At 43.5% G+C, this 24,414-nt stretch overlaps 1 protein-coding gene across 1 annotated transcript in view; it reads right to left on the bottom strand.

Moving 5' to 3' along the window:
• Positions 1-220: 220 nt before the first annotated feature.
• Positions 221-24,414, bottom strand: part of GCKR (glucokinase regulator) — a 28,809-nt gene continuing 4,615 nt past the window's right edge. Inside the window, 14 exon segments of the mRNA XM_055541751.1 lie at positions 221-2,787; positions 2,790-2,838; positions 2,841-2,879; positions 3,472-3,567; positions 7,557-7,706; positions 18,437-18,520; positions 18,613-18,663; positions 18,665-18,717; positions 18,916-19,012; positions 19,404-19,482; positions 19,810-19,904; positions 20,144-20,265; positions 20,936-21,036; positions 22,374-22,478. Coding sequence (XP_055397726.1) covers positions 2,552-2,787; positions 2,790-2,838; positions 2,841-2,879; positions 3,472-3,567; positions 7,557-7,706; positions 18,437-18,520; positions 18,613-18,663; positions 18,665-18,717; positions 18,916-19,012; positions 19,404-19,482; positions 19,810-19,904; positions 20,144-20,265; positions 20,936-21,036; positions 22,374-22,478 — 1,357 coding nt within the window. The 3' untranslated portion in view covers positions 221-2,551.

The following is a 24,414-nucleotide window of genomic DNA, read 5'->3' on the forward strand; positions in this document are numbered from 1 at the left end:
AATAATTTTATGACAATAAATTTGACCTTAAAAGAAAAAACACTTTATTTTGGAAATTTTAAATTTACAGAAAAGCTGCAAAGATAGCACAGTGAGTTCTTGTATGGCATGTATCCAGTTTCACTGAATGTTAACATCTTATCTCATTTTTTTGGTACATTCAAAAAAACTATGTGATTTGGTACGTTCACTATTAACTAAACTCCAAACTTCATTTGAATTTTATCAGTTTTTCCACTAATGCCCCTTTTCTGCCCAGGATACAACCAAGGCATTATATTGTATTAACTTGTCATGCTCCCTTCACCTCTTCTGGCCTTGTGATGGACTTTATTTTTTCTGATAGTTTACATTCTTGTTTCTTTTTCAAAAATTTTGTTTTATTGCGGTATAGTTGATTTAAAATATGTTAATCATGAGTTCAATTTTTAAATGTATTAAATATGAAGTATATGCAATGTCCAGATATATTTTGCCTCCTCACCTCTTACTTTTCATCTAGCAAATGGATGTAGTGGGAAATTGTTTCCATCATCTTCCACAATCTAACCCAGTCTTCTGGGATAGACTCTTTTAGTCATTTCATGATAAATTACTGCCTTGTGTTATAGATTACTCTCCAGCTGTTCCTGACCTCAGATATTTGCTTTTTCAAAATATAGTGGTAAAAATTATCATCTTATCTTTTGTTTCTGGATAGTTCTAAAAAAGATCTTTGAATCTCTTTAGCTCTTCCTAGAACTCAGATTCCACTGACAACGACCTGACTCTCTGATACTGGATCTACACACCCATGCAAGTCTCCAGACTTTCCTAGGTTTTCTTTGAATGTTCCCTCACCCCACCCCAATCTTCTTTCAATATTGTCCCTGACTCTTGGCCTACTCTGTAATCTCCTCAGAATAATTCTGGCAGTTCTCTGTACCTAGCCTGGTATTCTAACCCACTTCAGTGATCTCTGTCCTATCCTGGAATTGCTCATATATGCTTGTGAGTTCCTACAGGGTAGGGATCAGATCTTAGTCTTTGTCTGCTCTACAGTGCCAGAGTATAGCCAAGCCACTGAAGTTTCCCAAGGTGAGTTGTCGTCCACCTTTTTCATAACATGTGTCACATGCAACTGCGCATGTAATGAATTCACTTGCTGTCTTTGCACCATCCAAGTACTTGGCTAGTAAACTAAAAACACAAAAAGAAAAACTTTCTGGACTTCCAGAGTAGTCCTGCCTTCAGCCTTGGGGAAATCTGACCCTGCACTCTATCCATCCCACATGTGGGAGGAGGCCTGCTGCACATGTTGGCTTTGCCTCCTCCAGTCCTGGAAAGCTGGGTATCTTCTCTGACCTGACCCTGCTCATGAGGCCAAGAGGAGAGAAGAATTTACCCAACAGAGTGCATGGGAGAGCTGTGGGTCAAGAGAAACTGAAAGCCTTTGCAGGGCCTTTTCCTGACTTTATCCATCTTGACTTGTAGGGTTAGGAAAAGGTGTTTGTGGAGGATAAAAACCAAATGGATGACCATCAGAAGGCCCTATAAGAATGATGTTGAGGAAGGGGACACTGGTTAAAGACCTGAGGTAGCCACATAAATGTAGATGTAGAACAAGAAAAGGGAGTTCAAATAGAGGCTGGAGGCCCACAGGTATAGAGCGGGCCCTTATGGCTGTCTTTAAAGGGCTGAATACTCTGTTCTCATAAAACTGAAATCTATTTGGCTCCTTAGCAGTCACCCTTGTACCAAAAGTTTCAAGTGAGCTTCAGAGAAGTTTTGTCCTCGGAGAGTTCCTGGGTATCTAGCACCAAGGTACTCTCTGGCCACAAGGGGGAGCCAGCTCTCTATTACAAGGCTCATACCTCATAGGCACTGAAGAGCTGGCAGGGGTCTGGGATGGGCCAGGGTGCCTCTGATTTGTCAAAACAGATGATAGTTGAGGTCTGAAATGTACTGGGGTTTCTAGTGTGTGTTGGGTGCACCATCTAAAGGTGTTCAGCACTGCCAGAGTTCCCTACATTCCTTTGCAAACACTGCCTAGGAGATGCAATGCTCACTTCATGTTAAAATGTGTGGATGTAGCATTCATTCTAGTGATGAGGATCCTGTCGTGTCAGGATTGTTATTTTCTGGATGTCCTTTGTTGGGGACACAATTTCTTCTCTCTTTCCTTGGAATTAGCTAAGTTCCTACTGCTCCTTCCTTGTGTGATCCTGTGTAGGAGTGAAATATATGTGTGTGTGTGTGTGTGTGTGTGTGTGTGTGTGCACATTTGTACCTACATGTTGGAGATGGGGGAATATAAAGAAGCTGGAATAAGATCTGGGTCAGTGGCCACTGAAAATGGAATTGGGAGGTAGGCGGAGAAGTACAGAAACAAGCCAGTTGTTGGGACCAACACATGCCATTCTTCCTGTTCCCCTCTGATCTATTGACTTTGTCTATTAACTCTGATCAACTGAGAGTGGAACGTTAACTTTTCAGAAGACGACATTCAGTTTTACTTCTGAAATCGGAATATGCCAGGGGAAGTGGAGACCACTGGCTGCAGAGCAAGCTCTCACCCAGGAGAGAAACCGTCTCCCCACCCCGGACAGCTGGTGTTCCTGAAGAATGGGCCTCTCCTCCCACCACACTTGCTACTGGCCCAGCAAGTCTCCAAGGGGTGGACTGGGCTGGGCTGGCCCCCTCCACGCGCCCAGAAACACCAGTTCACGGCAGGGCAGGTTTGAGGGTCTCCAGGGGGGTCCGCCTTGCGCTTCCGACTTGGCCGAGAGAGGGCGCTCCTCACAGCCCCACAGACGGAGCTGCAGCCAGGTGTGCCTGGGCCTCAGGGATGGAGCACTGGAGCACTGGAAGAGGAGGCTCAGCAAGGCTATGGGGATCATCTGTAGGGAAGAGGCAGGGAGAACTGAAGCCTGAGAATACGAGGTCATCTGAGGAAGAACCCTGGAGGAGCTCACGTATTCAGTGTGGGAGTCAGAAGCTACCAGGTTGGATGAAAGAATAGAAGGGAGTTTCCAAAGACTAGAAGTTAGAATGAGATGGGTCAAGAGCAGAGAAAAGCCTTCATCCTGACCCAGAAAACTTAATCCAGGCCTGGTTCATGACCCAGTTCAAAGACCCCTTCTCCCTCTCTTTCCTAACTCCCCTCCAGGCAAAACTGAAGACCCCTTTTCTGCACTTCTGTAGTACCTGTTTCGCACTTCCATGATACTTGTCACAACCCACGTTGCCTCCATGAACAGGGAACTCCTGGCAGAGTGTTACTGAGCTTTGTAAATTCAGTGCGAAGTCAAGTTCCTGACACACCGTAAGCACTCAGAAGAGTGAAAGTGAAGTCACTCAGTCCTGTCTGGCTCTTTGCGACCCCATGGACTGTAGCCTGCCAGGTTCCTCTGTCCATGGGATTCTCCAGGCAAGAATACTGGAGTGGGTTGCCATTGGTGTTTCCTAAATGACTAGCAGTTGGCGAGTTACCTGTTCCTTCTCGTGTGCAACCTGGACATGGAAGATGGGAGCTTCCTGCATATCATCCAACAGTGGCTAAGGGAAGTGGATCACCTGAAGGAGGCTCTCGAACCATCATGCTTGGGTTGTCTGGAGAACCGCTGTGGAAGAAGCGGGAAGGTCAATGTTGGGCTAGAAGGCCAGGGGAGCTACGAATGGGGTCAAGGAAGGAAAAGCAATCAGGAGATGAGGAGGCTGGGATCTCGAAGACCAGTCATAGAGAATTCATCCCGGTAAGCAATCCCAAACTCAAATCCCCAGATATAAAGGAAAATTGGGCTAAAAGTGTTGGTGGTGGGCCTTGATTGGCTGGGTTAAACTGGAGAATTAATAACAAATTGATCACATTTTTGGCCACATCCCACCAACCCCAGAGGCTGGTCATGTTAAACTGAACTCATTCCCTCTGGTTTCCTACCAAACCACATCCATCTTTTATGCTGCTGTAAGACTGTTCATCTGCAAACTTTGCTTCTATTCTTTTTCATCACCCTTCTCCTCTCTATATAGTTCAGCTCTGTTCAATAGAAATAAAATGTGAGTCACATATATAATTTAAAACTTTCTAGTACTGCATTAAAAAAGGAACAGGTGAAATAAATTTTGGTCATTTTATTTCATCCAATACATCCAAAATATTATTTCAACATGTAAACAGTATTAAAAATTAACTATGAGTGAGATATTTTATAATATTTTTGTACCATGTCTTTGAAATCCAGTTTTCATTTTATAGTCACAGCACATTTCAGTTCAGGCACTGAATTTCAATGCAAAAGGGAAATAAAGTCCTACCAAAAGAATAAAGTTGTGTTTAATGAAAAAAATTACACTGCTTCACTTTTTAAACAAAATGTAGAGTTCAGTTCAATTCAAGGGCTCCAGTAGTCACATATGACCAGTGGCTGCTATCTTGGACAGCACAGATCTAGCTACATTTGGCGAGTCTAAATTCCTGTCTGGTTTTTAATCTTCCACAATTTATCGCCTTCCTGCTCCTGCATCACCCCTCACCACTCTGTGAAAATGACTCCAGATCTTTTTCCCCCACATATCATGCCTAATCCCTACTCTGGGCCTCGGCTAATGTTCCTTCTCACCAGAATGCCCTGCCTTTCACCTTTCCCTAGCCATAACCTGCAGGCCTAGCTCAAACATCGCTTCTTCTGTGAAACCTTCTGCTTTGCTATAGTGCCTATTCTATTTTCTCTGACATTCTACTGGACCTCAGTAAGGATCATGCAATTTGACACTTAATTGTTCTCTGTTTCAAGTGTTGGCTTTGTCTCTCCTCCATTAGCTGGGCCATACTGGGATTGCAAGGATTGGATCATGTATACTCTGGCCCCCCTGACCTGCCCCAACTTTGGAAACAAGAAAAGCATGAAGGCTTTTTTTTCCCAGTTGACTTGTTGGTTTTACTCATTTAAAAAAGTTGTTTTGGGGCCCTGGTGGTCGCTCACTAAATGACTGTTGGCTGATCCCTTTCATGTAGAGCTACCAGATTTAGAAGATTAAAATGTTGGATATCCAGCTAAATGGAATTTCAGATGGATTATATATATATATATATATATATATATATATAGAGAGAGAGAGAGAGAGAGAGAGAGAGAGAAAGTATGTCTCAAATATTGCATGGAATATACTTACACTAAAAAGTATTCTTTATTTATCTGAAATTCAAATTTAACCAGTGTCCTGTACTTTTCTTTGCTATATCTAGCAACCCTACTTTCAGGACCATCTGTTGTGCTATCTGCTCAGCATCCGTTTCTCCTCCTCCTGGCATCAGCACCTTGATTTTCCTCTGGGGAATTATTGTTCCCCCATTCTCATAGCCACGTGTGACATATGTTTGACGCTCACTTCCTGCCCCTTCCTCATTGGAACACATGACCCAGGCCTAGGCAGAGGGCTGCTTTCCCCCAAAGAACAGTGATTGGCTAAGGGATAGGCATGTGAACCAAGACAAGTCAATGAGAACCCTCCCTCAGATATTTGCAGGAATCACGGGGACAGATAAACTCTCCTTCCACCAGGGTTGCTGGATTGGTAGGATGTTAGGCTGGCACTGCTGGTGGCCAGTTTGCCACCTAGTGGAGAACACCTGCCTGAGAATAAGAGCGACCCAGAGGAAAGCAGAGCTAAAGGCTGAAAGTTCTCAGTTCAGTTCAGTTGCTCAGCCGTGTCCGACTCTTTGCGACCCCATGAATTGCAGCACACCAGGCCTCCCTGTCCATCACCAACTCCCGGAGTTCACTCAAACTCACGTCCATCGAGTCGGTGATGCCATCCAGCCATCTCATTCTCTGTTGTCCCCTTCTCCTCCTGCCCCCAATCCCTCCCAGCATCAGGGTCTTTTCCAATGAGTCAACTCTTCGCATGAGGTGGTCAAACTACTGGAGTTTCAGCTTTAGCATCAGTCCTTCCAAAGAACACCCAGGGCTGATCTCCTTTAGAATGGACTGGTTGGATCTCCTCGCAGTCCAAGGGACTCTCAAGAGTCTTCTCCAACACCACAGTTCAAAAGCATCAATTCTTCGGCACTCAGCCTTCTTCACAGTTCAACTCTCACATCCATACATGACCACTGGAAAAACCATAGCCTTGACTAGATGGACTTTTGTTGGCAAAATGTCTCTGCTTTTGAATATGCTACCTAGGTTGGTCATAACTTTCCTTCTAAGGAGTAAGCATCTTTTAATTTCATGGCTGCAATCACCATCTGCAGTGATTTTGGAGCCCAAAAAAATAAAGTCTGACACTGTTTCCACTGTTTCCCCATCTATTTGCCCATGAAATGATGGGACCAGATGCCATGATCTTAGTTTTCTGAATGTTGAGCTTTAAGCCAACTTTTTCACTCTCTTTCATTTTCATCAAGAGGCTCTTTAGTGCTCTTCACTTTCTGCCATAAGGGTGGTGTCATCTGCATATCTGAGGTTATTGATATTTCTCCCAGCAATCTTGATTCCAGCTTGTGCTTCTTCCAGCCCGGCATTTCTCATGATGTACTCTGCATAGAAGTTAAATAAGCAGGGTGACAATTTACAGCCTTGACATACTCATTTTCCTATTGGAACCAGTCTGTTGTTCCATGTCCAGTTCTAACTGTTGCTTCCTGACCTGCATATAGGTTTCTCAAGAGGCAAGACAGGTGGTCTGGTATTCCCATCTCTTTCAGAATTTTCCACAGTTGATTGTGATCCACACAGTCAAAGGCTTTGGCATAGTCAATAAAGCAGAAATAGATGTTTTTCTGGAACTCTCTTGCTTTTTCCATGATCCAGTGGATGTTGGCAATTTGATGTCTGGTTCTTCTGCCTTTTGTAAAACCAGCTTGAACATCTGGAAGTTCATGGTTCACGTACTGCTGAAGCCTGGCTTGGAGAATTTTGAGCATTACTTTACTAGTGTGTGAGATGAGTGCAATTGTGTGGTAGTTTGAGCATTCTTTGGCATTGCCTTTCTTTGGGATTGGAATGAAAACTGACCTTTTCCAGTCCTGTGGGCACTGCTGAGTTTCCCAAATTTGCTGACATATTGAGTGCATCACTTTCACAGCATCATCTTTCAGGATTTGAAATAGCTCAACTGGAATTCCATCTAATCACACGGACCACAGCCTGGTCTAACTCAATGAAACTAAGCCATCCCCTGTGGGGCCACCCAAGACAGGCGGGTCATGGTGGAGAGGTCTGACAGAATGTGGTCCACTGGAGAAGGGAATGGCAAACCACTTCAGTATTCTTGCCTTGAGAACCCCATGAACAGTATGAAAATGCTGAAAGTTCTAGGGCACATCATTTTGCATATCTGGATCTAGCTACCTTGGGACTCCTGCCTAATAGTTATAATTTCACAAACACGCATCTATGTGTGCACACTGACTTCTTAGAGAGGAGGACAGACTTGATAGGAGGAGGAGGAGAGGCACAGAATAAAAGTCAGCCCTCACATCTACACATCTCCATTCCTCTGAAATATGCTTCTTATGGCAGCCTAGGCATTGGGGCCAGGCCCCACCCAGCCCCACCCCATCACATCCTTACCTGCAGCATGGCCAGGGCTCACCAGAAGAGCTTAGAGTTATGAATGAGGAGGTCCAACATGTGGTTTTGGAGAATCTGCCCAAGAAGCACATGGGCCCCTGTACTCATTGTATTCAGCACCCACTTGGTGCTTAGCTCATGCTGGAACTTCTAAATAGGGCAGATATATGGGGATATCGAAAATGAGGGATCAGTAAGCAGCAGAATAAACAGGGCCTTATTATAAGACAGGAATCCAGGGATTAAAAGTGCAGACAAAATTTGCTTTGGTAATGGCTGATACATGGTTACTGATCAATACCATGGTTACTGTGATGTTTATTGAAAAATTAATTCAATTCTTAAAACAATCCTATGAAATAGATTTTTTTTCTATACCCACTTCTACATATATGGAAACTAGAAGTCATAAGTAAAATAACTTAATAGTGAAACGTAGAATCAGGACCTAAATCCAGGTCTTCTGATTTAGTGATGAGCCACAATCATTTCCTGGATATGAAATCACAATGAAATTGAAAAGTTGTACAAATACATGGGACTGTATTAATTATCACCTGTTCCTGGCCCTCATATCTTGCATTTGTAACATCTTTGAGGGTACCAGTAGTCCAGTAAAGGAACTGAGGGGATTAAGGACTTGGATCTAACCAGGCTGAGGAAACAGGATACTACTACTGCTACTTGTTCTGCAACCCTATAAATAGCTGGTCACACAAACCCCTGGCAAGGCCTACATTGAAAATACTTAACAACTGATCAACAAACACTCGAGTTTAAGAATAGAAATCTGACCAATCAGAATAAAGCTGGCCAGTATGCAATACTGATGCTATCGGCTACATGTCAGACTATGCAGCTGGGGAGATATCAATCAAATCTGAGTTATATCACTAACCATTTGGAATAGGAAATGGCAAGCCACTCTAGTATTCTTGCCTGGGAAATTCCATGCACAAAGGAGCACAGTGGGCTACAGTCCATGGGGTCACAAAAAGTCTGACAGGACTGAGCACACACAAACAAACATAAAAATATTTAAGTTTTACAAATTTGAACCTAGACAGGTTCATTTTAAAGTTCATGTGGAGGGCTTCCCTGTAGGTCCAGTGGTTAAGAATCTGCCTTGCAATGCAAAGGACGCTAGTTCAATCCCTGGTGCAGGAAGATCCCACAAACTTCGGATCAGCTAAGTCCACGTGCCACAACTACTAAGCCTGTGCTCTAGAGCCCATGCTCTGCAACAAGAGAAACCACCGAAATGAAAAGCCCTGCACTGCAGCAAAGAGTAGCCCCAGCTTGCCGTGACTAGGGAAAGCCTGCATATAGCAACAAAGCCCCACCACAGCCAAAAAATAATAAAAATAAATAAATCTTATAAAAAATAAAGTCATGTGGAAAAGGGGCAGTAGTTATACAGAAGAGTACTGAAGCAAGGACTAGCCCTTATCAGACATTAAATATACCATAAAGTATCTATATTTAAACAGTATGATATTAGCACATCAATAGACATACACAAATTTCCAGAAATAAACCATTGCACCTGGGAACTGAGTGTTTGACACAGATAGCATCTCATATCACTTAGGAAAAGATGAACTTTAAAAATATATACTGGGACAATTGTATAGTCATTCAGAAAAATACAAAATTGAGTCCATACCTCACCCTATACACAAGAATAAGCTCCTAATGATAGTTTGGGATTAGCATTTAGGCATGTCTATATATAAAGCAGATAAGCAACAGGGACCTACTGTATAGGTTATGATATCTTATAATGACCTAAAGAATCTGAAAAGGAATTATATATACTATATAATTTAATCACTTTGTTGTACACCCAAAACTAACAGAACATTGTAAAATAAACAGACTTCCATTTAAAAAATGATGTTAATAAAAGAGAGCAAGAGAAAGACCATTTTTACTAGAAGAAAACATGTACTAAAAGAAAACACAGATGGAGTTCCTTTCCAGTCTGGGGGTGGGGGTAGGGTGAGGGGTGCTTTCTGTTTCCCAAGATACAGATTCAATAAAAGAGAGACTGCTAAGTTTTACCCCAGAAATATTAAAGCAAAGACTTTTGTATTGTTAAAACTCATAGAAAATATAATATATAGAGCCCCTTGAACAACATGGGTTTCAACTGCAAGGGTCCACTTATATGTGGATTGTTTCAATGGTAAATACACAGTACTACAATGTTCCTATCCCAGGAATGTGGATAAGGAGAAATCATGGATACACAGAGTCAACTATAAGTTACACCATTTTCCACTGTAGAGGGTCAGTGCCCCTAACCACTGCCTTGTTCAACTGTTACCTGTTTATCAGAAGTAAAGGACTAATATCTCTAATTTATAAAGAATTCACAATCAAGGGATCATCAAGACCACCACATCATTAGAAAATGAGTGTATTTCATATATTTTACAGGGCTTCCCAAGTAGCACTAGTGGTAAAGAACCTGCCTGCCAATGCAGGAGACAAAAGAGACTCCCTGGGTAGGGAAATCCCTGGGGGGGAGGGCAGGGCGGGCATAGCAACCCACTCCAGTATTCTTGCCTGGAGAATCCCATGGACAGAGGAGCCTGGCGGGTTACAGTCCATAGGGTAGCAAAGAATCAGACAGGACTAAAGCAACCTAGCAGCAGCAGCATGTATATACATAAACACACAGGTCAAATGCCCTGCAGAAGAGACTACCCAAATGACCTTGCACATGTAGAGCGCACCTGAACGTGGAAAACAATGAGGAGGAGTTCTACAGGAGCTTCCCTGGGAGTCCAGTAGTTAGGACGCCATGCTTTTCACTGCTAAGGGCCCGGGTTCAATCTCTGGTCTGAGAACTAACATCCCACAAGCCGTACAGCATGGCCAAAATAGTTAAAAAATAAATTTATAAATAAACCACTTTCTTTAAAAAAATAAAAATAGAGATGCTTTTCAAAAAAGAGTTCTATAAACCAAAGTGCAGTTATTTTCAGTATGCCTCGCAAAAGCACAAAAGAGTATATATAGTAAGCTGCTTCCTGTATAAGAAAGAAGTGCAAAGCATACACGCACACGCACGCTTTTTTTGGTAAAAAAAGACACAGGAGGAGAAGTCAGTCACAAATGAAATTGTTACTTGCAGGAATGAGTAGGAATGGGAGGGAAGGAATAGAGAAGAAGACAACTTTTTAAGTTCTGACTTTTAAATCATGTTATATTTCCCTTGTGGCTCAGCTGGTAAAGAATCTGCCTGCAATGCAGGAGACCTGGGTTCAATCCCTGGGTTGGGAAGATACCCTGGAAAAGGGAAAGGCTATCCACTCCAGTATTCTGGCCTGGAGAATTCCATGGACTGTATAGTCCATGTGGTTGCAAAGAGTCAGACACAACTGAGTGACTTTTACTTTCACATTTCACACATTCAAAAGATAAAATTAGATCAAGCACCGAAAAAAAATCTGAAATTGAAAACAAAAACAAATGAACCTAACTGTATCTCACATTAATAACATAACCACAAAGAAAAAAAATTAATACAAGTGACTTTTGAACACTTTATCTACCTTGAGTGGGATGTGGCCAAGGGACAAAAAGAACTGCAAAAATCTTGACCACTTCTTGGCAAGTTTGTTGATAACAGTGGTACGAGGGTAGCAGTTCCAAAACTGGTATTCACTGCAGGACTGAACAGATGCATACATACACTGATGATGTTGGAGCAGAGTACATGTATATACATGTGTCTTCGAAAACATATATCTTTATATATTTTCTTTTCTTTCTACTGAAAGGGCTTGGAGGCAAAACAAGCCAGGAGCAGTGAGCATACCAAGTACCTAGCTCTATAAATATCAATTTCTACTGAAAAATCAGGGTTCCTTGGAAAATGATTGATCCCACGGCTGGAACCAGGGGAAGTATAAGGCGAACTTGGGCCAACATTTTTGTGCCCCTACATTTCGTGCCCCTACATGTGGAGAGGGGCCTTCCTGGTGGCCCACTGATAAAGAACCTGCCTGCCAGTGCAGGGGATGTGGGTTTCATCCCTGGGTTGGGAAGATCCCCTGGAGAAGGAAATGGCAACCCACTGCAGTATTCTTGCTTGGCAAATCCTATGGACAGAGGAGCCTGGCGGGCTACAGTCCATAAGATCACAAAAGAGTCGGACACGACTGAGTACTAACAACAACATGTAGCTAGGGAGAAACCACGGATGCAGAGAGTCAACTGTAAGTCATACTATTCTCCCCCGGGTGCATAAACACACACACACACACAAATGTAAATAATGAAGAAGAGATTTATAAACTGGAGAGCTTTTCAGTATATCTTGTTAAGCAAAAATGCAAGGCATAGAAGAGTATGTATGTTGCATAAGAGAACAGGAAAAATTTTTTTTTGCAAAAAGCAGCACAGTAGAGTGTTTAAATGCTAATGTGGATAGATATGTCACAAGAACACAAGGGCCAGTTTGAATGAGCTCGCATTTTGAGCATTAAAATGAGTAATAACAGGAATAGATTAAAACACACTGAGCAACCAAAATTCATGAGTTCATATCAGTACCAAACAAATGTAGATAAGATGGGGAGAGAAGAGAGGTTTTCTTCACAGAAGAATGCCAACTCATAAATGTAGACAGAAGGGTAGAAACAGAAAAATCACCATTTGAAAACTGTCACAGTAATAATTGATTCAACCAAGAATTATCAGCGGATGCTAAAATCATGGGTGAAAGATGCTGAGGAATAAGATTAAAAGAAGCCTAACAGACACCACCTTGATCAAATGATCAAACATAGCACCACCAAACAAAGGGACGAACTGACATCAGGAACCTCCCGTGTGATACAACGATAAAGGAGCAGCCACATCTATGCAGGGTCCTGCCCCCAAATTTAAGGTGAATATAAGGAGAAAACAATCAGGCAAATCCAAAGTGAGGCACATACTGGGAAACAATTGGTCTAGACTTCTAAAACATCACTGTTTTGATGAAAAACAGAAAAAACGACTGAGGGACTCAGCCAGATTAAAGGAAACTAAAGAAACATAATGAAATGCAATGCAACGCATTATTCTTGATCAGATCCTGGATCCGGAAGATAAAAACAATACAAGAATAATTGGGGGAATCTGAATATAGTCTGTATAAGATAATCATGTTGTATTAATTGTCATTTTCCCGAGCAATAATTATGTGGTAATTATGAAGACAAATGTCCTTTGTTCTTAGGGAACACAGTAATTTGTGTCAAGTATCATATCTCCAATTACATTTCAAATGATTCAGGGGAAAAAAGAGATAAAGCAGATGTGGCAAAATGTTAATGACTGGTAATCTAGCGAAAAGCATATGGGTGTTCATTGTACTATTCTTGCAATTTTTCTGCAGATTTGAAAGTTTTCAAAATAAAAGTGTGGGCAGATTTTACATCAAAAATATTTCTACAACTAAAGATTTATAAGCTTTGAAAGAAGCCTCCTTATTTTAAACAATGTCAGTACATTTAAAAGATAAAAAACCAGAATCAAGCAAAAGACAAAAACCACACAAACACATACAAAAAAACTGATAGATCTGACTATGTAAAAAAGTGTAAATAAAGTGTCTCGACATCAGAAACGTAGAAATTAAAGATAATAAACCAGGGGAAAATACAGAATGGGAAAAAAGGACTACCATCCTTGCTATATATACTCCCTCTTATAAATTAGTAAGAAAAAAATACCCTAAAAAAGAATGGGTGAATATGCCCAAAAGATATGAAGAAGCAATAGAAAAAAATAAAAATATTCAGGAAGCAATAAAAATTGCTTCTAATGCAGGGGGCATGGGTTTAATCCCGGGTCTGGAAACTAAAATCCCACATGCTGCAGAGTGCAGTCAAAAAAAGAAAAGAAAAAAAAAATATATATATATATATGTATATTCAAAGGCCAACAAATATCTTTAAGCAGCCAATCTCCATAGTAATGGAATATAAATTCACACTTCAATGCTTTTTGTTTTTCCCTTTGCTGATTAGCAAAGATTCAAAAGAACAATGCTACCCAGTGTTTTAAGGGTGTGGGGGAACAACCAATTTTACCCTCTGTTTATAAACCTTTTTGGAGGTACCAATATGCATCAAAAAGCCTTTAAAATTTTAGACATACTTTAACCCAGTGATTCCACTTTTGGAGGTTTATACTAATGAGAGTGTCAAATATGTGTATAAGGATATTCTGTGCAGCACTTTAATAAAAGCCATAATGTTGAAACTATAACATCTGATGACTGGGGTTAGAGTAAAAAATGATGGTCCATCCATTCCAAGGAATACTATACTGACATTAAAAATGATGAAGCAGAGAGCTTCCCTGGTGGCTCAGTGGTAAAGAATCCACCTGCAAATGCGGGAAACATGGGTTTGATCCCTGGTCAGGATTCCATGTCCCTCAGAGCAACTAAGCCCATGGGCCATAACTACTAGCCTGTGCTCTAGAGCCCAGAGCTGAAACTACCGAGCCCATGTGCCACGGCGACTGAAGCCTGAGTGCCCTAGAGCTGGTGCTCTCCAATAAGAGAAGCCACCTCAATGAGCAGCCTGCACACAGCAAAGAAGACCCAGCACAGCCATAAATAACTAAATAAAGAAAATTTTAAATGTAGGGACTTCCCTGGTGGTGCAGTGGATAAGAATCCTCCTGCCAAGGCAGGGGACACAGGTTCAACCCCTGGTCCAGGAAGATTCAACATGCCATGGATGCAACTGGGCCCATGGGCCACAACTACTGAGCCTGTGCTCTACAATCTGTGTTCCGCAAAAGGAGAGGCCACCACAGTGAGAAGCTCATGCACCACAACGAAGAGTGGCCCCACTCGCCGCAACTAGAGAAAACTCATGCAAAGGAACCAAGACCCAGCACAGCCATAAGTAAGTAAATAAAATTATGAGGTAAATAACATTAGTACAGAAAGGTGTTTATAATTTTAAATAAAGAGAAGCAAGTTAAAAACAGCATGCCGAGTATACTATTTTTATATAAATATTTTACATATGCACTAAAAAATAGAGAGATATTCTCTAAAATTTGTCTGAGGGGTTTTCCTGGAAGAAGATGAATTATGATGGTTTCTTTCCTCTTTGATTTCTGTATTTCTGAAAGTTTTGACAATAAAAATATATATTGCTATCATAGTTACAATTTTCTTTAAAAATACAGTTCTTTAAAATATCACAGATTATCATTCCCTACTATATCCCCCACCCCTGGGATAGTACCTGGTATGTGACAGGTACTCTAAAACTATTTGCTGAATGAATGAATAAAAGAGTCTCACACAACTCATGGACATGGTTGAAATTTATACCATATGGTGAAATAAACCACGGATTTAAAGTCACAAAACCTGGGTTCAAACTGGGTTCAAATCCTGACTCCTGGACTTCCCTGATGGTGCAGTGGATAAGAATCCACCTGCCAATGTAGGGGACATGGGTTCGATCCCGGGTCCAGGAAGATTCCACATGCTGTGGAGCTTCTAAGCCCTCACAGCACAACTACTGAGCCTGCACTGTAGAGCTCACCTGCTGCAACTACTGAGGCCTACAAGCCCAGATCCTGTGCTACATAAGAGAAGCCACAGCAATGAGAAAGCTGTATATGGCAATGAAGAGTAGGCCCCACTCGCCACAACTAGAGAAAGCCCGCCTGCAGCGGTGAAGACCCAGTGCAGCAAAAAACAATAATAATTAATTTTTAAAAAGCCTGATTTCTGTCTTAGTTGTGTAGTCATGATTACAATCCCTTAATGTCTTCATTTCAACTTTCTCATTTGGGAAATGGGGACATTGAACACACAATCCTTAGGAGGTTGTTAAGAGAATTGAGAAAACATACATAAAATATTTTGTAAAGTGCAAAGGCCTCTGTGTATGAGGTATTATGACTATGCAATGGAACCTATAAGTGTGAAGAAGTATATAATATAAAAGGAAGGGGTCTAGACAAGGTGGGTGTAATTGGAAAAGACTTCTGAGAGATGTGAGAGCTCAAAAGCAATAGTGTGGAAAGCATGCCAAGAGAAATAGGGATATGATGAATGAACACCATTTAGAAGGAAAGACAAAGATACACTTTGAAAAGAGTGTGGATTCCCTGCTCAGGTGGAGAGGGGCTTCCTTTGAGTTCTGAGGGCAGGTAAGGAGCACCCCAGCTATTGTCTGGTCAAGTTGGGAAGCTTCCTGGAGGAAGTGGTTTGAATAATGGATGAGGCCACATCTCTCCAGCACCACCCTTCAGGGGCCTGGTTCTGCCCTCTGGAGGATAAGGGATGTTGTGTGTGAAAACTGAGGACCAGAGATACGTAAAACTGCTTTTTCTTTTGGGCCACAAAGCAGAGCTGAAGTGGCATCCAGACATCCTGGTGCTCACTCCAAACCCTAAACTGCAAAGTGCACCCGAAGTGATTATTATTGCTACAGTTACTACCAGTGCTTGTACTGATCATAATTTCCTTAGTGAGCAGGGACTGTATCAGTGTACTGTTATCTGCAGTGAACTCATAGGACAACTTGCAAAAAAAATATGCCTCAAAGGCTTCTGCACAGTGTAGATGACTCTAGTATTGATAACTAACCTGTGAAAAAGGACAGAAGAATATCTGTCAGCTGATTGGTGGCCCATCCTATATTTTGCATTTTTCTCAAGAGAACTGAATGCAGCAGCCCAATGACTTGAGAACTCTGCTTAGTGACCTGGTAACACAAGAACACAAGATGGCAGGAATACACAGAAGAACTATACAAAAAAGATCTTCATGACCAAGATAATCACGATGATGTGATCACTCACCTAGAGCCAGATATCCTGGAATGTGAAGTCAAGTGGGCCTTAGAAAGCATCACTAGGAACAAAGCTAGTGGAGGTGATGGAATTCCAGTTGAGCTATTTCAAATCCTGAAAGATGATGCTGTGAAAGTGCTGCGCTCAATATGCCAGCAAATTTGGAAAACTCAGCAGTGGCCACAGGACTGGAAAAGGTCAGTTTTCATTCCAATCCCAAAGAAAGGCAATGCCAAAGAATGCTCAAACTACCACACAATTGCACTCATCTCACACGCTAGTAAAGTAATGCTCAAAATTCTCCAAGCCAGGCTTCAGCAGTACGTGAACCATGAACTTCCAGATGTTCAAGCTGGTTTTAGAAAAGGCAGAGGAACCAGAGATCAAATTGCCAACATCCGCTGGATCATTGAAAAAGCAAGAGAGTTCCAGAAAAACATCTACTTCTGCTTTATTGACTATGCCAAAGCCTTTGACTGTGTGGATCACAATCAACTGTGGAAAATTCTGAAAGAGATGGGAATACCAGACCACCTGACCTGCCTCTTGAGAAACCTATATGCAGGTCAGGAAGCAATAGTTAGAACTGGCCATGGAACAACAGACTGGTTCCAAATAGGAAAAGGAGCACGTCAAGGCCGTATATTGTCACCCTGCTTATTTTATTTAACTTCTATGCAGAGTACATCATGAGAAATGCTGGGCTGGAAGAAGCACAAGCTGGAATCAAGATTGCCGGGAGAAATATCAATAACCTCAGATATGCAGATGACACCACCCTTATGGCAGAAAGTGAAGAGGAACTAAAAAGCCTCTTGATGAAAGTGAAAGAGGAGAGTGAAAAAGTTGGCTTAAAGCCCAACATTCATAAAACTAAGATCATGGCATCTGGTCCCATCACTTCATGAGAAATAGATGGGGAAACAGTGGAAACAGTGTCAGACTGTATTTTGGGGGGCTCCAAAATCACTGCAGATGGTGACTGCAGCCATGAAATTAAAAGACGCTTACTTCTTGGAAGGAAAGTTATGACCAACCTAGATAGCATATTGAAAAGCAGAGACATTACTTTGCCAACAAAGGTCCATCTAGTCAAGGCTATGGTTTTTCCAGTAGTCATGCATGGATGTGAGAGTCGGACTGTGAAGAAAGCTGAGTGCCGAAGAACGGATGCTTTTGAACTGTGGTGTTGGAGAAGACTCTTGAGAGTCCCTTGGACTGCGAGGAGACCCAACCAGTCCATTCTGAAGGAGATCAGCTGTGGGATTTCTTTGGAAGGAATGATGCTAAAGCTGAAACTCCAGTACTTTGGCCACCTGATGCGAAGAGTTGACTCATTGGAAAAGACTCTGATGCTGGGAGGGATTGGGGGCAGGAGGAGAAGGGGACGGCAGAGGATGAGATGGCTGGATGGCATCACTGAGTTGATGGACTTGGGTCTGGGTGAACTCCGGGAGTTGGTGACAGACAGGGAGACCTGGCGTGCTGCGATTCATGGGGTCGCAAAGAGTCGGATACGACTGAGCGACTGAACTGAACTGAACACAAGAACTTGCCCAGCTGGCTTTGTGGAGGTCAAATAACCCTTTCTACCCTCCAGCCCTGGGTTTTCCTTGTTGTTGTTGTTGTTGTTGTTTTTTGGCCATTCCACACAGCATAAGTAAGTGTTAATGGCTCAGTCATGTCTGACTCTTTGCAACCCCATGGACTGTAGCTCACCAGGCTTTCCTGTCCATGGGATTCTCCAGGCAAGCATACTGGAGTAGATTTCCGTGTCGATTCCCCAGAGGATCTGCCTAACCCAGAGGTCAAACCCACATATCTTACCTCTCCTGTATTGGCAGGCGGGTTCTTTACCACTAGCACCACCTACACGGCATGTGGGATCTTAATTCCTCAGCCAGGGATTGAACCTGTGCTCTGCAGTAGAAGAGCAGAGTCTTAGTCACTGGACCACCAGGGAAGTCCCAGCCCTGGGTTTTCTAATTCCTGGGATCCCTCCTTTTCTGTGTCCCTCACTGTAGACGTTACCTCCTCATCCCTCATACCTGGATGAAGTTCCCTTCATATTTGAAGAAAAGCAGTGGCCATGTGATGCTGATGATGGAGGGGAAGGGCTTCTTCAGAGGGATCTGGAGAGAGAGAGAGGAGCAGGAGCAGCATCTCCAGGAAGACCTGGTTGTCACCGTTCCCCGGGGTCCCCTCCTCAAGTCTGGCCCTTCACCGGCAGGGACTGCCCCACAGTGCTGTGTGCCAAGGCCTGGATGTTGGATGTTGGAGGTCTTCTCCTTCACCTGCTCCACCAGTGTCTGCACCTCCGTGAAGCTGTCTAAGGAGAGGGAGAGGCCATCAGAGTGGAAGGGCTGGCTCTCTGGCAGCTCTTCCTCCTGCCCTGGGGCCCAGTCAGGATACATACTGCTGCCCCCACCTCCGAGCAGGCACCCTAAGACCTGGAAAAGTGATAGTTCCTCTGAGTCACTCTGCTGCCTCCAGCCCCTCACCCCACCATTCCCATCTTCCCTCTCACCATCCAGGGTGAAAATGAAGAGCACAGTGTCAGTTTCTGTGAGGGACGGCAGGATGGAAGTCAGGAAGTCTTCCTGGGAGAAGGAGAAATGGGGACCCTGGGGCAGAAAAAGAGGAGAGAATCCCTCCCATGAAAAACTCTGGCACACAGACTTGGAGACCAAAGAGGCCCTTAGAGGACATTGAGTCCAGAGCTTTTATCTACAGATGTACAATAAAAAACCAAGACTCAAAGAAGTAAAAAGTGTTTTGCCCAAGATGACGCAGCTGATGGAAGAGCTCTGGACTAGAGCCAGGTTGGGGGGATGAATTCAGAGCTTCCCACACTGTCTCCATGCTGCCCCAAAGCCTCATGACCTTTAACCCATTTCCCCTTCTCTAGAAAGGAATCCCATAGTATTCCCCTATCTGTTTCCACCTTCCTCTTTTCTCCCACCCTCTGCACACTAGTTATCTTCCCAGCTTCCCCACATCCCATCATCTTTCCACCTGGTTGATAAGCTCAGCCACCAGGTTAAACATGCCACTGCGATCAGCAATGAGAAAGCCATGGACATCTCAGAAATCTAGGAAATCAGGGAGAGAGGATTGAGAGGCTTCATAGGAGAGGAAGGTTCCAGGCTTGGGAAGGTGTCAGTGGGACTGGGAGGAAAGTGGCAAGTGGGCTGCAGGGTGTGGAATAACACACATGGGAGGCCATAGCTAAGCAAGGGATCAAGGACTGAGTGAAGGTTCAAAAGAAGGAGCATTTGACTGAATGCCTATCTAGGTAGAGCAGGATGAACACTGAATAAGGCGTCCTGCCATGGGTTGGAGTAGGAAAGAATTTGGATAGCAGACCGATTGGTTTGGATCAGGAAGAATCAGGAGGAAAGTCTATACAGGAGTCCCATCAGCACCAAAGTTATGCATGCACTCTACTCCATCCATGATGGCAATGATGCCCAGGGTCTGCCAGCCAACCAGGTACACTTGGCCTTTCTCGCCAGGCTGAGTATGGGTCAGAGGTCAGGACGTGAGAGGAGAGATTACAGTGAAAAAAGTCCAGAGATCAGAGAAAAATACAAACGGAAGAGCATAGGAATAAATGAACCAAAAACCTATCCTGACCCTCTAACACACAGGTCCCCATCCCCAGAACTTCCCATATTAACATATCCCATAGAGTCTCCGCTGCTTTCAGAACATTCTCTGCCCAAGCCACTTCCTCCCTCCAAATATATATCTACATACCTGGTGCTGGCCTGTTTCATCAGGGTGGTGATCTTGGGGCTTTGACCATAGGTCACCTGAGAAGCCCGCTTAAATGTCTGCAGGATTTCCAAAAGGCATCTGGGAGAAAGGTGACCATCTCCCAGGGCAGGCCCAGTACACCCTTCAGAAAACCTAGGTCCCTCCCATGCAATTCAAGGGAAGGCACAATTCCCTTGAAACTAAGTTCTGCTGGTCCCTGGTGGAGGTGCAGGAAGAAGGGCCAGATTGCATTCAAGAAGGGCAGGAAGGGCTTTGGTGGGAAGACTAAAGAGCAGAGTAGGAGAGAGCATCCAGAGCACTGAGAGGAGGATGGGATCAGAGAGTTGACGAGGAGGTAAGTGAACCACGTGGAAGCCAGGCAAGAGACCCTGGGGAGGGGAGCAGGCACACAGCAATATGACCTCTACCCCACATGGCCTGGACCATCCCCAAAGCAAAGACTCTCAGAAGCCATGTTAGCTTTGGATGTCCCAGGTGGGCACAGGGATCAGGTCTGGACATGAGAAACCCAGGGTCCCTTGGGAACAAGCCAGGTGCCGTGACTGTGTCATGGGACCACCGGTGTCCCCAGCCAGCTCCCTTCTCAGGGAAGGACCAACAGGGCCCCAGTCTTGGTGCTAAGCCTAGTCTCCAGGTCTGGATATGCCATTCCTCCATCTGCACTGTCCCCCCAGCTGCCCGACTCTGATCTCTCTCTGGTCAGATCCTGCCTACCTTGGAGATGCTGCAATGCCCCATCTACAATGGTCCAATGGTCCTGATGCTACAATGGTCCACAGTCTTGTGGGCTGCTGGCAACAGGGCTTCCAGAAGGATGTTAGTGGCGCTTCGACTTTTCATCCAGAAGGAGTCACTGAGGCCCTCAGGTTGGGGAGTGATGATGACACCCAGGAGAATCTGGGAGTGGAAAGAGGGTCCTGGAGCTTATTAGTTAGTGACCACTGTGCGTGCAGTCTGGTTACAGTGGCTCTTGGACATGTGCTCTGGTTAGTGGCCACTCCACAGGTATTTGTAGGACTAGTGGCCCCCAGTGTGCTGTGAGGAGGAACGCTGGGTTGAGAGCTTAACTGAGAGAAGAGGAGAGAGAAAGAGCCCCGCTCTGGTCATTTCTATGGTACTTTCAGGACTTTGGAGACAAAGCCAGAATAATGAGTCTTCCATTACTTGGGGATAAGGGTTTTCAGAGACGATTTTTCTTTTTCCCAAGAACTTTCTCCCCACTACATCCTCCCCTTTTTAAATAGCAGTTTACTAATCCAGACACATTTCCTGTTCTTTGGACAGACCGATGAAACAGCCATAACATGATATGTGACATGACACACCAAACAGATAAAGAGATAACAGCAAAGAGAATGATAAAAAGAAGAGCTTGAGAAAAGGAGATTAAAAGTAAATAATTGCAGAGAGGAGGAGAGATAAGTCCCTGGGAGATGAAACATACAGAACTTGTGGGTGATATGGAATTCCTGCCTTCCAATCTCGCAGAAGGAAGGTCAAGGAAATGTCACAGACGTGCCCATCCCTGGCAGAGAGGATCAGGGATTTGGTTAAGGTACTTTGTAAGGTGAAAAGAAGAGAAGATGATGCTAGTGAGATGCAGTCACGATCCAGAGACAAAAGGAACAGGAGCACAGGAGACTTAGAAAGCCCAAGTCAATTTTGGAGACTTTTAGAAAGGCAGAAGGATGAAACTGCATCCCATTGTTTTTAAAATCCCATATTTGAAATTTAAACATATAAAAGAGACATAAAGCAGTTCACCAGTCTACTTGATACTTTCTATATGGTAAGATCCACTGGAGAAGGAAATGGCAACTCAGTCCAGTATTTCTGTCTGGAGAATACCCACAGAGGAACCTGGCAGGCTACAACCACGGGGTTGCCAAGAGTTGGACATGACTGAAGGAACTTAGCAAAACAACACTCACACACACAGATTCAAAAGAATGTCTTTAAATAGAAACTTCCCCTAGACCATTTAGGTATTTAACAATTACTGATTTAAGAGACAGGGCCAGAATGGAAATAACACATCTTAAGACGAAAAACAAAATGAGAAAATAGGATGTGATTTACAACATTTCAGTAGACACACAATGCCAGGAATCCAGACAAGATGTAACAGAAGCTAAAATCAGAGGCTCTCGATGGCAAACCATCCTGAGTTGGGGGCAAGGGGTAGGGGCAGTGGCAGATCTCACCCCAGTTGCAGGATTGAGCACAAAAGCTTCCTGTTTCTCTTGCAGTTTCTGCATCTGCTCCGCTATTTGTCAGAATGTTGAACTCCAGTCTTCAGTGGGATCATTTTTAGGGCCCAAAGAGAGACAGAGGGGGGATTGTCTGTAAGAACCTAAAGGAAGGACCTCAGATGGGAATCGAGATCAGAGACCACATTGGGATTGGGGTCAGAGGTCTACAATTTCCTAGAGAGATGTGTTTTGATGCCCACAGGAGCACTGTGTCCCTGAACCTCAAGGATGAGGGTTAATAAAACATTCAGCAACTGAAGCCCAGAACAAAACCGACACTCCAGTGTAAAGTTCCAGCCTGAGACCAGAACTTCCTCATGACCTGGTCCTTCCACAGGTCTCATTGCCATGACCACACTAGCTACACCCTCTGCAGGTGCCTGAGAGAATGCCCATCAACCAAATGTCACAATCACCACCTATTCAGTTTTAGGGTCCGTCAGAAGCTTTTCCCATTCCTGGAAATATAGTCTGGAAATCTCTCCATATAGTGAACCCCTCACTAGCTGAAGTTCCTACTGAGAGAACCAAGCTACAAGGTCTGAAGTATAGCACCTAACAGTTGGGAATCTCCCTTGAATAAGTTAATCAAGAACAAGACAAAGTGTGGATGAGGAGAGCAACAGGTTTGTTATCTGCTTAGGTGAAACCACAGAATCTCAAAGAATGGGGATCTTCTGTGGTTGGCTCTCCAGGCTTTGAAAGGGGATAATTTGGGAATTACTCACCATGGCAAGAACTCAAAAAGTTATTTCTGTCTATGGCTTCCCTAACTTCCTCTTTTCATTGCATTCCAGAAAGGTTCCCTCTCTTCTTGAACTATTTTAATATTTTTTTCATCTGCATTACTTCTGGGTCAAACAAGTTTCATATTTATATACCTACTGGGTAAAGTGTTTTCTATAACTTGTCCTCAAACTACTTCTGAAACTTTGTACAGACCTCAGACAGAGGAGACCTAAGCAGAGAGAGGAGAGTGTTTACTGTGTGGTTGAAAACTGAGATTCCCAGACTTGGCTGGTCATCAAAATCACCTGGGGAGGTTTGTTTTTTTTTTTTTTTTTTTTAATAATTACCCATTTCTAGATTCCATGCCCACTCTGAGAATCTGCCTCAGAAGTTCTGGAGTGGAGCCCCCAAATCTGTATTTTTAAAAAGCTTCCCAGACGACTCTGAAGATCAGCCAAGTTTGGGAGCCACTGATTTAAGGAACAACTGGAAGATCTCCACGCCTACATTGTTTGAAATCCTTCATTTCACTTAGTCACAGTGCCTGAAATTAGCATCCACTGCAGCAGAAACATTTTTGGTAAAGGAAGGTCCTCCATTAAAAGAGATCATTTATACCTTCATGTGAATTACACCACATGCCTGGAATCTGAGAGTTCAAAAAGTCTGCAAAAGAACTCAGCTGTCCCTCTCCCCAAGACCACCACCAGATACACAAAGCAGCTGTTGAGTAATCAACAAGCCTTTGCTGAAATACCTCCAGTGACAGGAAACCCTCCACTTCTTCAGGAGGCCCACTCCAATGGTTTATTTAGCAGAGTTTCCCCAGCCTGGCTGTATATCAGAATCTCCAAGGATGCTTCCAAAATTCAGATATTTCAGGACCTTACCTCAAGCCTACATCAGACCTCTCCTACAAAAATCTTTCTTACGTTTTTTTAATACTCTCAAGGCAGTGCATCCACAGAATTACAATTAAGCATTATTGGTTTAATATGCTGACCTTCTTGAGCTCAAAGTGGCCATTTAGACAGAGAATAAGAGGGAGGTCATTTGGAGGCACAGGGATCTCAGGAAAGGGGAACAAGATGGGGATGTGAGTAACCAGAAAGGGACCCAAGGGGCTCGTGGAATGAAGGAGAAAGGGCTCTAAAATAATCAAAATAGGTAAAGGAGAGAGAGTAGGCGGCTAGTCAGCACTCACTACTTCTTCTTTGAAAAGAGGCTTGGGGCCCACAGCAGATGAAAGTACTGGTCTTTGTGGG

Source organism: Bubalus kerabau, chromosome 11 (genome assembly GCF_029407905.1).
Source record: "Bubalus kerabau isolate K-KA32 ecotype Philippines breed swamp buffalo chromosome 11, PCC_UOA_SB_1v2, whole genome shotgun sequence".
NCBI lineage: Eukaryota > Metazoa > Chordata > Mammalia > Artiodactyla > Bovidae > Bubalus > Bubalus kerabau.